Raw genomic sequence first — 16,100 nt, 5'->3', positions numbered from 1 at the left:
CCAGGCTAATATCTCTGGAGACAAGATGATGAATAACAAATTCTCATTCAAGACTCGCGGAGCCAATTAACCGCATTCATGAGAATTTTTCAGCCACGGAGCGTCGAAACGACACAGGCTCTGAATATCTAAGTCAGCCGCACATTTTAATTGCAGTGTTTGTTTAATTCTCATTTGCATGTACACTCGCCTTTTAGCGTCTACTCTTTCCAGGAGAACTTTACAGCCAATTAAGTTGGCCGGACACCTGAGAATCCTCCAATCAAAACACACCTGATCTTGCATTGAAAGATGTTAGACCTTTTGTTGCACATCCTAGGGCTTCGGGGAAATAACTATCAACGTGGCAATGGAGGCTGGAGCCTGCAGTCTGATATTTAGGCAGAACATAATAAACTGAAAAGTCGCATTCAGTCGGATCGGTGGGAGTCAGTCACTGGGTCGGTGATTGAAAATCCGTGAGGTCTAGTAGGGAGGAGAGGACACCCCTGTCCCATCTGGGATGTAAATGTCCTTTCCTCACAGACAAGCAGGTTTTCATTCAGGCGGCAACCTGACAGTGACACGAATGACTCGGGGGGGTTTAACCCTTTCCTAGCAGGCTGTCAGGACAATGCACCTGAGCTCGAAAAAGCGCGTTTCCGAGCCAAGCTGCGCCTTATGAATAATGAATACGCTCCTTCAGCTATAGGTTGCATATTTATCGTGTCGCCCTGCAGGAGGTGACAGAGCGCACCCGAGGGCGCCACACCGTTGGCCCCACCCGCCTCCTGAAGCGTTAATCTCATCCCGTTTGTCTGGCCGTGAGGAGAGATGTTGAGAGATCCTGGCAGAGACAAAGCGTGTCCCTGTTTGAGCGACGGTATCCACAGCGCTCTTAAGCGACACGCCTCGGTCCTAATTAAGCCAGGGTTTCGGCATCCATGGGTGAAGGTACCCCCACCCGCAGAGGAGCAGACAGGGCGAGGGAGTCGACTGCAGAAATTGACGGATGGGAACTAGCAGGGTTTTGATTGGGGGAGCGGCAAACCTGCAAATGAGGTCTTGTGACCATCCTGTAATTGGACCAGAAAAGCTGCAGGTGGCCAAGAGACTTGTTTTCCGGTGGTTCCGTGTTCTGTAACGCGGTGCATGTTTTGCAGGAGGCCCAGCCCAAGAGAGCGAGGCTCCTGAAAGTGAAGGCGTGGTCATGAGCGGAAGCACCTCAAAGACACAGACTCACGAAATCTGTCACTTTAAGGTGTCTCCGCGAACGGCGAGCTGACGGACAAAATCGAGGAGAAATGTCGTATTAACCAGCATGCAGATTAGGTCCCTGTTAATCTGTCGATGCTCAGAGCAGGCAAACTGTGTCCTGGTCTAACCCAGCTGGAGTGAGGTTTAAAAGTGGGCTGATTTTGTGTTGAATTAGACCTTGCTCCGAAATCAATGGGCACAAAGACAATCCGGAAAACCAGTCGCCCAGTGTTATAGTCTAAGTTTGGCTGATCCTGCGTAGATCAGTCAGGCCCACAGGCACGACCACTCACACACTCGCACACGCGGTCTGGAGCTGACACCCCCAGGAAACCAGACCCATATAGTTCAGAGGGAATCCTCTAACCTGGACTTTAAGTCCATTTATAAACCCTCTGATGGGTTAATCACTAGCTAACAGATTAGCAACCATTCCATTGCCAATATCGGAGCTAGTTCAAACGTGAACTAGGCTAGTGTAAAAGCCATTATTAAATGTGGGTATTTATGTTATGATAATAATACAAAGTAATTAGTAGTCTGTCGGTCTGTGTGAGAACGGCACAGTGAGTCCAGTGAACATGAAGGATTCCAAACCAGTGTATCCCCCTCCCCCTTTTCTGGGAGCTGGTTTCATAACACAGAGACCTGGAGAGCCACTGAATCTGCCTGCCTGCCCACGTCAGCAGTGTCAGCATGATCCATCCTGAAGGAACCAGGTCAGCACAGAAAAGGGGCTGCAGAATGTGCTCCCGGGCGGCTTCTAATGTACTCAGGGCTGCCGGCAGTGACTTTCTGAGGGGGGGGGGGTCCAGCAGCGCCATCCAAAGGGAGCTTCTGTTATGGCCACAGACATGGAATATTCATCTGAGAGCATGTTTCTGTGCATAAATATCACTGAGAAGAGCCACGTTCTGTCTGATGTGGACATGACCAGTGGTATCTATCTATCTATCTATCTATCTATCTATCTATCTATCTATCTATCTATCTATCTATCTATCTATCTATCTATCTATCTATCTATCTATCTATCTATCTATCTATCTATCTATCTATCTATCTATCTATCTATCTATCTATCTATCTATCTATCTATCTATCATCTATTTGCAATGCCTTAATTTGGCTGTATAATAGTTTTATTTGTGGGGTAATTTACCTTGTGTTCTGTTAGATAGTAGTGTGGTGTGTAGAATCTGTACTGGAATATGGCTGCCAAAGATTTATCTGCCAACCTCTGGCCCCAGGGCACAAGGTTCGAGCCGTGTCACAGATCCAGGGCACTAGAGCCGTTCCTCCTATAGGCTGCAGTGTCCCAAAGATGAGTCATCCTGTTTTTTTCTTTCTTTCTTTCTTTGTATATCACCTTGGATGGCAGCCTTCTGTGCAAAGCTAGTGCTTCCCCACCAAGCCGGCCTGTGAAGCCGGCGTTCCAAACAAAGCAGATAAATAAATAAACGTAATAATCAGGTTAGCCTTGGTCGGACTCCCAACCGCAGGCCGAAGTGGAGTGCTTGTGTTTTCTAAGCAGCTTAAGCTAAATCTGTCCCATGAAAGTAATCTACGCTTTGAGCCAAGGAAACAATCATAGACACTCAGGACACGGAGTAAGAGCCCCTGGTTAGGGAGCGATTAGGATAAACCCCAGTACCTTCTGGCCGGGACAGGCGGTAGACAATCCTCTGCGAAAGCTGGCATCTTCTATTCCTGTCCTGCTGTACTTATATGAATGTGCTGGACTGGTTCTCATTGTATTACATTATTGGTACCAGTGAGTTCCTTTTCATTTCAACAGATGTACAACACGGTGCAGAAGTCTTAGGCAGCCGAAGAAAAATGATGTTTAAATGATCTCCATGTTGGTGACATAATGACATAAAACTAAGACGTATAGTGTCTGCCAAAGTGTGCCTGCTCGACCACTTCGTAACCTCTGCTAAAAACAGCCCCTTATTTCCACCAGCCATCCAGTGCACCCATGTATATTTTGACTAGAACACTAGCACGCCTAGTATAGCTGATCAGTATGTCACTGACTTATTAAGGTAATTAATTGAGCTGGTGGTGAAATTGAATAAATACATGGAAAGGCTGAGGTACCTCAAGGATTGGGAACTGAAGTTGTGTTCATTTATCTGCCCAAGAACAGAAGACATTTTTACTAGTAGTTGCTCCTAATTTGCATATATGCTCTAATGTTAAATTGTGTTTTTCTGTAAATGTGCACTATGACTTTTGCACAGTCCTGTATCTATGATGTTTTGACAGTGAAAGATGATTTACGTTCCACTGAAGCCCTGATCAGTTAAAGTGAAGGAGTTTTTGTCTTTGGAGAAAAGAAATCAATTGTGAATAAAATCAGCCATAAACTCTTAATATTGAGAGGAACTATGTTTGAATCATTCGGTCACATGAATAAATAGGGCCGCTTCGCTTCCCTAGACCTGTTGGCCATATTGGTGTCACACTCCAGTTGGTAAGTAGGTTGCGCTGCGTTTGTTTATATGTTTATTTTTTTCTGTAAAATAAAACTCGTACAAGAAAAGTTGGTTATGCCACGAAAGTCTGGCGATGTTGGTCGTATCTTAGTTTTAACATAAACAGTATCGCATCTTCTGTAGTAGTCGTTTTGTATTACCAGATATCGGTCTACGTGATTAAACTAGTACAGATGCATGATATTCTTAAGTAGGTTTAGTCTGCACTTTTTTTTTCTTAAGTTTCCTTTATGCATAAATGTACCAGAAGGACGGTTATCTATGTGATCCGTAAACGGATCGGTTAGTTCCGCGGTGTGCTTTTCAATACCGTCAGTGCGTTGAAGCCGATATGAACTTCATTACACAGACAATCCCAGTAGACTGCTGTCGACAATTAAAAGAAATGGAATAACGCAGAATTTTAGCCTAAAGCGAAAATAGAATAACTATCTTTGGTTTATTATAATCCAAGGATACCTCATGATCAAATATATTGTATAAAAGCGCCTCAGTTACTACTCTGCTTTGATGTGATCTGAAGCACGTTCGCTTTTTCAGCTTGTAATTAGGCATAGTGTGATTCAGTCTATGATCTCTCAAAATCATTCCCATTTCATTATGAAAGCTATTTTAATTTTCGGTTTTCCCAATAATTGGTTTCGGCGTTCGTTGTGGTTTATCCGATATGTGCTTCAGATCTGCGATCCGCAGGGGGTTGTGAACGCAGACAGGTACTTCCCAAACTCATGTGAGGAAGGTAAAGTGTCTCTGGGGGGAGGGAATTTGAGAAACCTTGGTGGACCAATGGGGAACTCCGTTATTGAGATCCAATGACTCAAAGTCCCGTTAGCCCATAAGATTGATCTGTCACTGATGAGGACACACCCACCCCCCTGAAATCCTGCTCCGAGCCAGACCACGTGAGGATGGGCACTAATGTTATCTGCAGCCCTTTGGGACCGCCGGTCTCTCCTAAGTATACAGATTTCTATGTAGTATGTTCATATTACAGGTTGACCTCATATCTGCATAGAGAAGCCATAGTATAAGGATTGTTTTATAAAATTGTTGCTCTCCCCTTGTTCTTCTCCTTTTATGAAAATTTGTTTGTCCATTTAAGTGAAAATTCATTATTTTATATTATTTGCTCATAGATAATTAGGGTGAACCAATTCAAGGGCAATTATTTGGCATCGTTTACTTCTTCTGTTGTTTGGCTCTTACTGAAATAATTTATTGGCAACAAATTCAGCTGGTGCGGTCTTCAGATTCACATTACCAGATAATCCACAGCTAACAGAAATTTGGAAGCTGAAAAAATGACGCGCAGTCCTCAAATGAGGTGCGTGGTTTAACTCAGTGTGCGACAGCTAATCAAGCTAATTAATTAAGAGCTCAGCAGGAATACCGTCAAGTCCTGAGGCCTGGATTTATCTACTCCTGCAGCAGGGAAACATCCACAGTGACGGTCTACCTTATGTCTATAACTGTGGGCCTATACTGTAGGCAATAATATTCCATGTTCTGTTAACATGTTTCCATTTTTAAAACTAACCCATGTTGACTTTTAATTTATACTCAAGCAGGGATAAGAATTTTCCGGTATATTTTGGATAGTATGAATAAATAAACCGAGACTTTCTGCTCGCTGGTGTAGTTGATACCAAAAAATCATTCAAATGTCCGCTAAAAAGGGAAATCGGATATAAAGTTTCCGTTAATAAAACGACGTGTGTGGAATAGTCAGCAGGCCTACTTTAGCGGTTTATAATTTATGTAGCTTTAAAGCAAATAAAACGACGGAAAATGATGTAGGATTTAATGTGGATTAACCATCACCTTTAAATACCATAAACATAAACACATTTATCACGTATATCTATGAATAATGCACGTGCCGTTCTGTTGGCAGTTCTCCATAACATCTAGGTCGCTTCGCTTCTGCTAGCTGCCGTTACTGTTCTGTCATGTTCTTCCTCAGCCCGAGTCTCATGCAAAGCACCATTCAGTCAGTAGGCAGTGGGGGCGGGAGCAGAGCTCTGAATCAGCACTTTAGGGCCCACTCACCCGGGCCCAGTTATTGCCTAGACCCGCCGCCAGAACTGGTCCTGACTCGACTGCGTACCGCTCGCCCACATTACTGCCAAATCTGCTGTTGCTTCTTAGCTGATATTAACATATATTTAGTCTCGAGACTTGTACCAATGAAATCGGAGACCGGAAGAGAAACTCCTGCGGTGACAGATGATGTTCGAGCGCAACTATAACGTAGAAGATTGCAGGAAGAGAACTGAAAAGACTCATTATAGTCAGTTGGCCAGGGTACGCGGCTTATGGCGCACGCACGGGAGCTGTCCTCCATCTGGTGCTGAAACACCCACGTCCGGTGCCTGTCAGATGCTGAAGTGCTCTCACTCACCGAAGTTCTCTGCAATCTGACGCAGTGGTTGTGATCTTCAGCAAACCTCTGTGGGACGTTTTATTGATTAGGCCATGTAAAGTATTTCGTTGTAAACTGTTTCAGAAATGAAACTAGACGATTTTTTTCCGCGTACACGTTTTCGCAAAAGCATTTTAAATAGTAATAACTGAAGCAAGGCGACCTTCTGTTCTTATGGTAAAGCGATTTAGTACTAAGGATGAGAACCCAGCGGCGCCCTTAAGTTCTAAACGCTGGCGTTGAACGTTAATACGTCGAAAGGCGTGTAATGCGCAAACTGCGGTATACCAGCGCCTTCTAGTGGACTAATTATTAAACACATGAACAAAACCACGTTTCTTTGTATCGGGAAGCCCGTTTTTCGCCATTATTTTCAAATGAATGCGCAATTCAGAGGGATATTGTTTGTGGGTGAAGGTGTGGCGGACTCTCCTGAAATAACTACCTGAAATTAACCTAACAATAAACAAAACCTAGATGGTAATATTGATAGATGAATAAATAGTAAGATAACTCATAGTCGGTACAATTAATTATTAAGAAATGCGGTCATGTTTTCGTAAATATTTCTCATTTCAGTGATCTCGTTTTGTATTAACGTGTCGTGGTAGTTCGTTCACCGAAGGGTATATTTTGAGCTGACGTTTCTCAGGTCGGCTGATGGTAATGGTGTCCCAGGAGAACCACTAGCCTATGAGCGTAATCTGAAATCGGATTCCGAACAAGTATTGTACCTTAATACCTCTATTACAGTGTATAATGTTCTGATAGTCTGGCAGAATATTTGTAATGAGACCGAAAGAGTTGTACAGCTTTGGGGATAGCAGGTGAGGTACCCTCTATATATATATATATAGAGAGAGAGAGAGAGAGACAGACAGACAGACAGACTAATATATAGGCTATTATTATTATTATTGCCAAACACAATTTAAAAACTCTCCTCCCCTTTGCGCATGACCTGCTGGCGGAGTTGTGCAGTCATATGACACTCTGCCATAGCGTGAGTTTCGGAATGCAAGATTTACTAGAGGTGAATGAAAAATCGGAAGCACTGTACGCAATGTATTATCACAATACGCTAATTTCAATGCCCTTATATAAAAAAAACAGGCCTCCATTTGTCTTCTGAACAGCAGCACTGCACCTTGCATGAGAACAAAAACCCGCGGTGCTTTAAAGGTTGAGCGATGTGGAAATGTAGGTCCTCGCTGTGCGCACCTGAAATTTCACTTATGTTTGGATCTGGTTAGAGCTATTGAGGGTACCATTCTGGTGTTTACGAAAACACTCGTGAATTTATTTAGAGGTGTTCGAGGGTGCATCATGAACGGACTGTTTGCAATGTAGGATGCACCTGATTCTGTGAAATGATCTCATTGCTTAGCCATAATAAGACCATGCAGAGCAAATCAGCAGACCCACCGAGTTCCATGAGATATAGCTACACCCATACCAGCCGGCGTCGTGAATTAAAGGTGAATTAAAGGTAAAAAACCAATGCACCGTAGTGGGCAAAATTGTGGAAACACCTAGCATGTTTGAAACTACGCTTGAAAAATTACTACATAAAAAAACTGGCGGTAATGTTTATAAATATTCAAAGAATATTTCGAATATCATACATTGGATATTTAAATAAGTAACTGGAGCGACAGTTGAATACATTTCAGCAATCTCTAAAAATTGGGAGCGTTTCCACAATTTTGGCCACTAGTATGGATATCGGAAAAATGCCTTTTATTTTCGGAGTTTCAGTGCTCGTTACCCTGGGTCGTGTTTCTCGGTGCGTTCAGCGTCGGTAGCATTTTCTGAACGGCAGCCCTGCCATAAATGCCAGCATCCTGATGAGCCTGACAGCCGTGCTGATTCACTTCCGTGGTAATTTGTGAGCCTGAACGTTTGTGATGTTTAGCAGTTCCCCTGCCGTCTGTCTATCCCTGTCGGTGAGTCTCGACTTGCACGCACTGTCTCTCATTGCCGATGCAGTTTATCTGTAGTTGGCACATGCGGTCATGGATTTTGGAGACTGTTCCCCTTGACACAATAAATGATTCTGGAGTTTTTGTGACTGGTGCAGCTGTAACTCAGGTCCTGGCTATTTGGCCTCCTGTCAAAGTGCTACCTGTCAGACCCCTTTTATAGCTTAGTTGCCACTTTTATAGCTAATTAGCATCCAATGACATATGACTCACCTTCATAGTTATTTTCTTCATTTAGTTGTTTCAAAGTTACTCATCTTTTGCCCTGTGTTGTCCTTACTTTGTGCAACTTCTAGTGTACGCTGTATCAACTGGGTGTTGAATTTATTAACATAACTAAACATAAACCTCATCTGCACTTTATTACAGCATCATTTTTCTTGGCCTGTTTCTTCTTCCTATCATGTGCACCGTAGGAAAAAAGGGTACCGGTTTGTACCTTTGCTGTCACTGGGACTGTATCCTCAATGTTAAACGTACCTTTTAAGGTACAGAAATTTACTCTGAGGAACATTTTTGTACCATTAATGGTACATTAACACCGTTTGTACCTTTGGGATGTTCTTCAGAGTCCTAGAAGATGCATTTACCTGCAGCTGATGGTACAGTTGGCAGACCCTTGAGGGTACAGGCCCAGTGACAAGCAAAGGTACAAGGTGGTGCTTTTTTTCTGAGAGTGCAGAGCTGATGATCGCTAAGCCCATGGGCATTGCTGCCATTAAATCTGAGGGGGACGCGCCCCCCTCACATTTCATAATTATTCGTTTGGACCCCCCTACATTTAACATGAAATATTAGTTTTATGCCAGTGTGCCCCCCCACATTCAAAATGCTTCTGACGCCCCTGGCTAAGCCAAAGGAGCCCCAGGTGCTGGTGGCATTTATACCCAAGGTCTGTGACATCAACAACAATAACAGCAACAACAATTACAATAGTAATGATACATCAAGACGCATTGTTCAATAAGCCTTATTTTATAGCAGCTGAAAATTGCATTGTTTTTTTCCCAGCCAGAATTACTGTTACATATACAAAATTTAGATTATTAAGCCAAAATTGCCGAATATACACACTAGTAGGAAAAAGAGTAGCGATTTGTACCTTTTTGTGTCACTGGGGCTTGTACCCTAAAGCTTGAAGGGTCTGATTATTCTACCCTTGGCTGTAGGTAAATGTATCTTTTAAGCTACAGAAATGGAGTCTGAGGAACATCTCCAAGGTAGAAAGAACATTAATGTACCTCCAATGATACAAAAAATGCTCCCCCATAATCCATTTACTCTTGAAGGTATAAGCAGAGATTCAAATTGCTACTCTTTTTCTCTGACAGTGTGCAATGTAAAATGTCCCCACAAGTTTACGTTCACATTCAAATTATATTATCTGGTCATATTTTTGTCTATAGCACAAAGGATGCATTATTTGACAGATGTAATCAGCAATCCATCCGACAAAAAAACGATACATTGCGCTCAGACATTAGCTTTCGTTTAAGCGCTGCGCGTACCCGCGAGGTGCACCCAGAACTCGACGTAACCACTTGTAGATATCCACAGCCCTAGCGACCTGGGATCGTTTCTGAAGTCCCTCTCACATTTCTGCAAAATAAAATTTTTCTAAACAATAGATATTTCGTGGTTTATTGCATTATTTCTCTTGATAATTATTTTAAATTGTATCCCACGTAGTCATTGTGTGAGAGACGTATACAGTAAACAACTAAGAGGTATTGTAGCGTTTTCAATATTCTCATTTCTGAAGGCACGCCATATTACGATGCTGTGTTTGTAATGATGAGCGACCAGGCAGCGCAGTAATGACTGGAAGATTCTCCATTTCCTCGCTTTTCTTAGATCAACCAATTTTCAGCCCATAGGCCTACTTTGGGAATTTGTCATGTAGAGGCCGTTCAGCTCCGGTCTGCATAGGGATTGGTAAACACAGACCCTTGCTTCCAGGCTTGTTCTGGGTGCTGCGTCTTGATGTCAGTGAGAGAAAGTCACCTTTATTTTTTGTTTTTTTCTGGTACTGGCAGTAGTATGGCTTATATTAAAAATATTCTGGTTAAAGTCACACTGGGACTGAGTGCCGTGGAATAAAGTCACCTTAAAGGATTGGTCAGTAAAAGAAGGTATATTTTAGCTTGTCTGATTTTTCACTTTGCCTCTGTAGCTTTTGTACAGTTACTCCCTAGTTTCGACTCCGCATCCTGTGTCAGGTCACATGAGTTCACTGGTGCACAAACGAGGTGTTGCTTTGCACCAGCTTTGCTTGTGAAACCGTCTGCCCCGTGTTACAGTAGTATCGTGTATTTTAAAAGGTTCTAACCCTTTGTTAACGGCACCATATTTTCAAAATTTACCTAATTTACTTTTTAGTTTTCTTGTTTAATTTTTTTCCCTTTTAAATTTGTGGTTTGAATCATGTTTTAAATGTGATTCATTTTAGGTTAATTTAGATCTTTTTAATTTCGATTTTTTTTTTCTTTCTGTTCTGTACTTTTCTGATATGTAAAGCACTTCAAATGACCGCACTGTAAACGAAAGGTGCTTTAAAAATAACTTTTCCTTGTTTGCCTGAGAGACCGGGAATAAAATGAAAGAAGCACGTGAACCGCACTGACACGTGCATTCGCAGAATAGGGGGCGATGCCTGAGATATGGTTGTTTTCCTTTTGGTGTCTCAATCCTGATCACATCCCCCCCCAACCCCCCCGCCTAAACAAACGTGGTCAAAGGTTTCAGACCCTGCGTACATCGCCTTTCACCGGCTTCTGCTCATGGGTCACGGTGTCTTGTTTGACTTGAAACTGAAAGACAGACATGAAGTCTGTGGAGGAGCCTGACAGCTTCGTCCTCTTGAACCGTTTGTCGGACGACTCGAACGTGGTGAAATCTTACGTGAATAAACTAAGGCAAAAGGCTGAAAAAGAAGTGGAGCTACGCCATGACGTCGATCTGAGGGACTCGTCTTTAATTAAGTTTCTAAGAGCCAGAGATTTTGATATCGATTTGTCGCTTAAGGTTTGTACTACTCGCCTTCCATATCATCACACTGTGAGTTACAGTGCTTTTGAGGTACAGTTAAGACTTTTTGATGCAAAAATTTTAATTGCGCGCGAATAACTATGAAATTATTTGTGATTTTTTACACTCGCTGCAGCCAAATTATATTACTTGCAAATTCACTTTTGCCAAATTAGTCTATAATCGAATATATTTTTTAAGCTAGAGAGGTACAGAATCGGCCTCGCTATATATAGTTGTTAGGTCTGCTTTGGTTGGCAGTCGGCCTATTTGGTGTTATTTTCTAATACTAAAATTGGCTAAACGTGCTACATTAAAAGGTAAATATTTTTCACTAGTGTTTTACAAAGCCATGGTGACGGAAAGAGCTCCTTATCGCAGTGAATGTGGCAAAATGCCAATTGCTTTTTTTCTAAATTACTTTTTAATCGGATGTTATGTATAACTGCGCAAATAAACCTAATCGTAGTCATTATGATCAAGTAGGAACCATTAATCTACTGGTGGCAGTCAGTTACTGCTGAAGTAGGTACTGAAACCCCAGTTCAGAGAAGAGGAAATTACTCACTTTCTCTCTCACTTACAAACAAGTAGGATTTATTCGATTTTCACACATCCCTTATATTTCTTTATGAGACATAGACTCCGATGAGAGTGAAGCTTGGCCATTTATCCAGCACCCCTGGATCGTTTTTTTGGGCTTAAGGGCTTTACTCAAGCGTCCAGCAGTGGTACTGTTACTCTGCCATCCCTGGTCATTTGAAATGGTGACCTTCCACACATGGACACTGGCTTGAACCATTGACCTTCCACACATGGACACTGATTTGAACCAGTGCCCTTCCACACATGGACACTGATTTGAACCATTGACCTTCCACACATGGACACTGATTTGAACCAGTGACCTTCCACACATGGACACTGATTTGAACCAGTGCCCTTCCACACATGGACACTGATTTGAACCATTGACCTTCCACACATGGACACTGATTTGAACCAGTGACCTTCCACACATGGACACTGATTTGGACCAGTGCCCTTCCACACATGGACACTGATTTGAACCATTGACCTTCCACACATGGACACTTGATTCCTTACCCACAGAGCTGCATTCCTCCCCTTGTCTGATGGATTCTGAGCTTTGTGATGATTATGTTGGTGTAATGCCAAAGGTCTGGATAGTTAGAGGTTAGCGCTCTCAGCTCCTGACAAGTGTTACCTTGGTGCCATCTCCTTCCAGTTGCTCCTGAACTACCACAAATGGAGACGCGAGTGTCCAGAGATTGCGGGCAACTTATGCCCTACTTCAGTCCTGGGCCTGCTCCAGAATCAGTACCACGGTGTGCTGAGCTCCAGGGACAGCAGTGGGAGTAGGGTTCTGATCTACCGGATTGGTTTGTGAGCCTCCTGTGTCATAGACGAAGACTGTGTGTGTGCACTCTCTCTCTCTGTCACTCTCACCACACACACACACACACACACACACACACACACACACACACACACACACACATACGTGATTTTCATATTTGTGTAGAACTGTTTATTCATTTATATGGGCAAGACTCTAATCCCAACAATGCCAACCTTAACCCCTAAGAAACCCTAACCTTTACCATAAGTAACCAAACAGAATAAGACTTCTGACAGTTTTTAGTTTATTGACTGCAATCACAGATTTTTATTAAATTGAATTTCCCTTTGTAGGAACTGAAAAAATGGTTCCCGCAACATCAAAATGACAGGTTTTTCCACATTGCGGGGACATATTGGTCCCTACATTGCAATGCATATATGCCCCCCCCCACCCATCCACACACATACACAAAATATTTGGTGCTAATGTTTGCCATTTGAGTCACCATAAAACGTAGTGCGACATGCAGGACCAGCTTGGAGCAGCAGAACTGTTTGTTCCCGATGCTTGATTCTGCCGCAGAAACATTAAAAAAAACTTTGTGCTTCCCGATGTTCTGCTTTTCCAGGTAAGTGGAACCCGAAGGACTTCAGTGCCTATGAAGTCTTCCGTGTCAGCCTCATTACGTCCGAGCTGATCGTCCGTGAGGTCGACACGCAGCAGAACGGGCTGAAGGCCATTTTCGACCTGCAGGGCTGGTGTTTTGCTCACGCCCTGCAAATTAACCCCTCATTAGCCAAGAAGATCTCAGCTGTGCTTACGGTAGGCAACACTTTCAGGTAGTTAGCGGGCAGCAGCTAGGCTAGTGGTGGAGGAGCGGAAATCGCTGTGAGGATCCACTGTATAATCCACTGTATAATCCACTGTGTAATACTGTCAGCTCATTTTTCTGGAGCGGATAATTAGTTAGAGATCTGTGCTTGTGTCTGGAAGGTCGTGGGTTCAGATCCCTTGGTTGTCAGACTAATTGTATCACCAGTGGACTCTGGAGCAGGGCCTCTATCCACAACTGCTCCAGGGCACTGGATCCTGGTGGAACCTGCTGTCCGACCCCAATTTGTACATTGCATTGGACAATAATATTTGCTACAAGGGTGTACATTTGGGTATAGGCAGCGGGGACACGTCCCTGCCGACATTGTAGGAGGACCGAATTGTCTCTACCAATATTTTTTAGGGATCTCCCCACTTTTTCACGTGAGGATCCTCCGAGTAGGATTAAAAGCTAAGCGTTTCCTGCTGATATTTGTTGTGCGAAATCAAGGGTGTGTCTCACTATTGTATTATTTCCTCCTCCTTCTGCACTCACCAGCTCATTGTTGTCCTATTCAAAGTTTGTACGAGGTCCGTGATTTCCGGTAGCCACTGGGAGTGTGCAGCCACTCGAATTTTGCACGTAGCACTGTGTCAGCGGGTAATAGCACAGTGTGCTAAGCACACGGTGATGAGCGAATTTTGTTCACTTTAACATTAAACATTCACTTCATTGGAAACAAATTATTTCACTAATGTGATGTGATTTTACGTAAAATTCCCAAGGGTTTTCTTTTGTCTTTTTCCAAATATTTTTTTGCATCTTTAGCATTCTTTTATTCTTGCACTTTGACTTTGACATTGTTCTTATTGTCCATTTTTGTAATATATTTAGTTTGAAAACCTTTTTTTTTTTAAGTTTTGGCAGATCTATCACACAGTTATTTCTATATGGTTGTAATTTCAGTGTTCAATTAATATTTTTCAGTATTCAATGAATAGTATTTTGGAGAGTGTGTGTTTGTGTGTGTTTAGGGGGTGGGGGGCAGGGGACTGGTCTTCTCGCTATCACCCTTGGTCTGCTAAATAAGCAGATGAACCTTGGATGAGATTGTCATCTTATCACCTACAGTCGTAATGTCAGCCTTAAATGTAAGTTAGCTAATGTTAGTTTTACATCTGCAGAGGCTAAATGGGTGTTAGCATTGGGTGATGTCACATGAGGTACCCCTGCTTACATTCCTGTTCACATTCTTTGCTGATTATCTGTGTTTCCTTCCCAGGACTCCTTCCCTCTGAAGGTGCGTGGCATCCACCTCATCAATGAGCCCATATTCTTCCGGCCAGTCTTCGCCATGCTCAAGCCTTTTCTGCCTGACAAGATTAAGCAGCGGGTCAGTTTGTCCTAGCAAGTGTTGGTCAAACCGTTAGGTGCCGTAAGTGCTCATGGGAGTTTTACTTGTAGAGGAGGCGGAACTAACCAATCAGATTTCCCGGTCCTACCTCCTGTTTTTCTTGGACCCACCTCCCCTGCAATCTGATTGGTTACCTCTCTGAACCAATCATTTTTCCTTCAGAATATTTTTGTGTAAAAAGTAAAACTCCCATGAACGACATAGACAGCCGTGAGGGGCCCAGTCTTCTGAGTAGGTGCGAACTTAGCGCTGGTGGCGGGGGGTTGTGGCCACCACATGGCCTCCGACCCCCACTGGTTCTTTTAGGTATTTCCTGTAAGAATCATCCAGCTTTTAACTGTATCAGTGATATCAGCTCTCTGATTCCGCCTGTCCAGTGACATGGACCTTCAACGTCTGCGTGTCTTCACAGATCCACATGCACGGTAGCTCCTTCGCACACAGCCTGAGACAGCACTTCCCCGCGGACATCTTGCCCCCGGAGTATGGAGGCAGGGGCCAGGACCTGGACGAGGTGTGCGCCGAGTGGACGCAGTTCATCCTGAGTTCTGAGGGCCTGCTCCAGCGACTTTCCCTGGGCGGTGCTGCCAGTGCCGGAGGCGCCGAGCAAGCAGGCAGCTTGCTTCATCTCCCCAGGGAAGGCAGTAGGCCAGTGGGCTTGAGCACCAGCAGCAGGTAGCGCCTCCCCAGACCACACCCCCAGAGACATCCCCACCAATGAGAGAAGGCCACACATTCTCTTGTCTCGTCTGTTCCAGTTATGCCAGCTATTACTGTGTGAATGAGATTAGTTACAAAAAGATTTTTATGCAGTTCTTTTGTGTTCATAGCCACTGTCCTTGGGCCATTTGGGCCTCATCATTGTGGGGTAATGCTTGTCCGCCAAGTCACAGTATAAAGGTCAGGTTCAGTCCCTCTGTCCAAGTGAAGCTTAAACAAGCGCAACATTGAGCAAGACTGTGTCACAGCAAGCTGGGAGAAACACTGCACCCTGTGAAAGCTCCAAGCTACCACTGTAAAACAGGATAAATCATTCCGTTTCATTTATTTACACAAACGTCCATTATAACTACAACTTTATGTTCTTAATTTTCCTACGAGAAATCTGATAATCCCTGTTTTTTTAGTTCCAGAAACTCCTTAACTGTACATCAGCAGCCTTGGGGATTTCAGTCCCCGTCATGTTCAATTTTATCTGCATTGATTTTTACCAGAATATTTGTAAAGCTGAAATAAACTGGATACTTTTAAAGGTTATGAACTTTTAGGCGTGTCGTCTGTCCATCTTCCATTGTTTATCCAGTAAAGGGTCATGATGTTTTATTTTAACAGTGAAAC

General features: G+C 43.4%; 1 protein-coding gene across 1 annotated transcript; it reads left to right on the top strand.

Annotated features, from left to right (window-relative positions):
* The first annotated feature begins 10,889 nt into the window (after positions 1–10,889).
* Positions 10,890–16,019, top strand: ttpa (tocopherol (alpha) transfer protein). The gene is made up of 5 exons (XM_049012221.1): positions 10,890–11,165; positions 12,418–12,571; positions 13,163–13,356; positions 14,631–14,741; positions 15,175–16,019. Exons 1-5 carry the CDS (start codon positions 10,965–10,967, stop codon positions 15,439–15,441), a joined length of 927 nt encoding a protein of 308 aa, XP_048868178.1. The 5' UTR covers positions 10,890–10,964; the 3' UTR covers positions 15,442–16,019.
* Positions 16,020–16,100: the final 81 nt, after the last annotated feature.

This window comes from Brienomyrus brachyistius, chromosome 4 (genome assembly GCF_023856365.1).
Source record: "Brienomyrus brachyistius isolate T26 chromosome 4, BBRACH_0.4, whole genome shotgun sequence".
Classification (NCBI taxonomy): Eukaryota; Metazoa; Chordata; class Actinopteri; order Osteoglossiformes; family Mormyridae; genus Brienomyrus; species Brienomyrus brachyistius.
This window is presented reverse-complemented; position numbering and strand designations above follow the sequence as displayed.

Coding starts and splice junctions, on each gene's coding strand:
- ttpa (XM_049012221.1), top strand. CDS start 10,965: ATGAAGTCTGTGGAGGAGCCTGACAGCTTCGTCCTCTTGAACCGTTTG. Junction 11,166..12,417: donor ATATCGATTTGTCGCTTAAG/GTTTGTACTACT, acceptor ATCTCCTTCCAG/TTGCTCCTGAACTACCACAA. Junction 13,357..14,630: donor AGATCTCAGCTGTGCTTACG/GTAGGCAACACT, acceptor TTTCCTTCCCAG/GACTCCTTCCCTCTGAAGGT.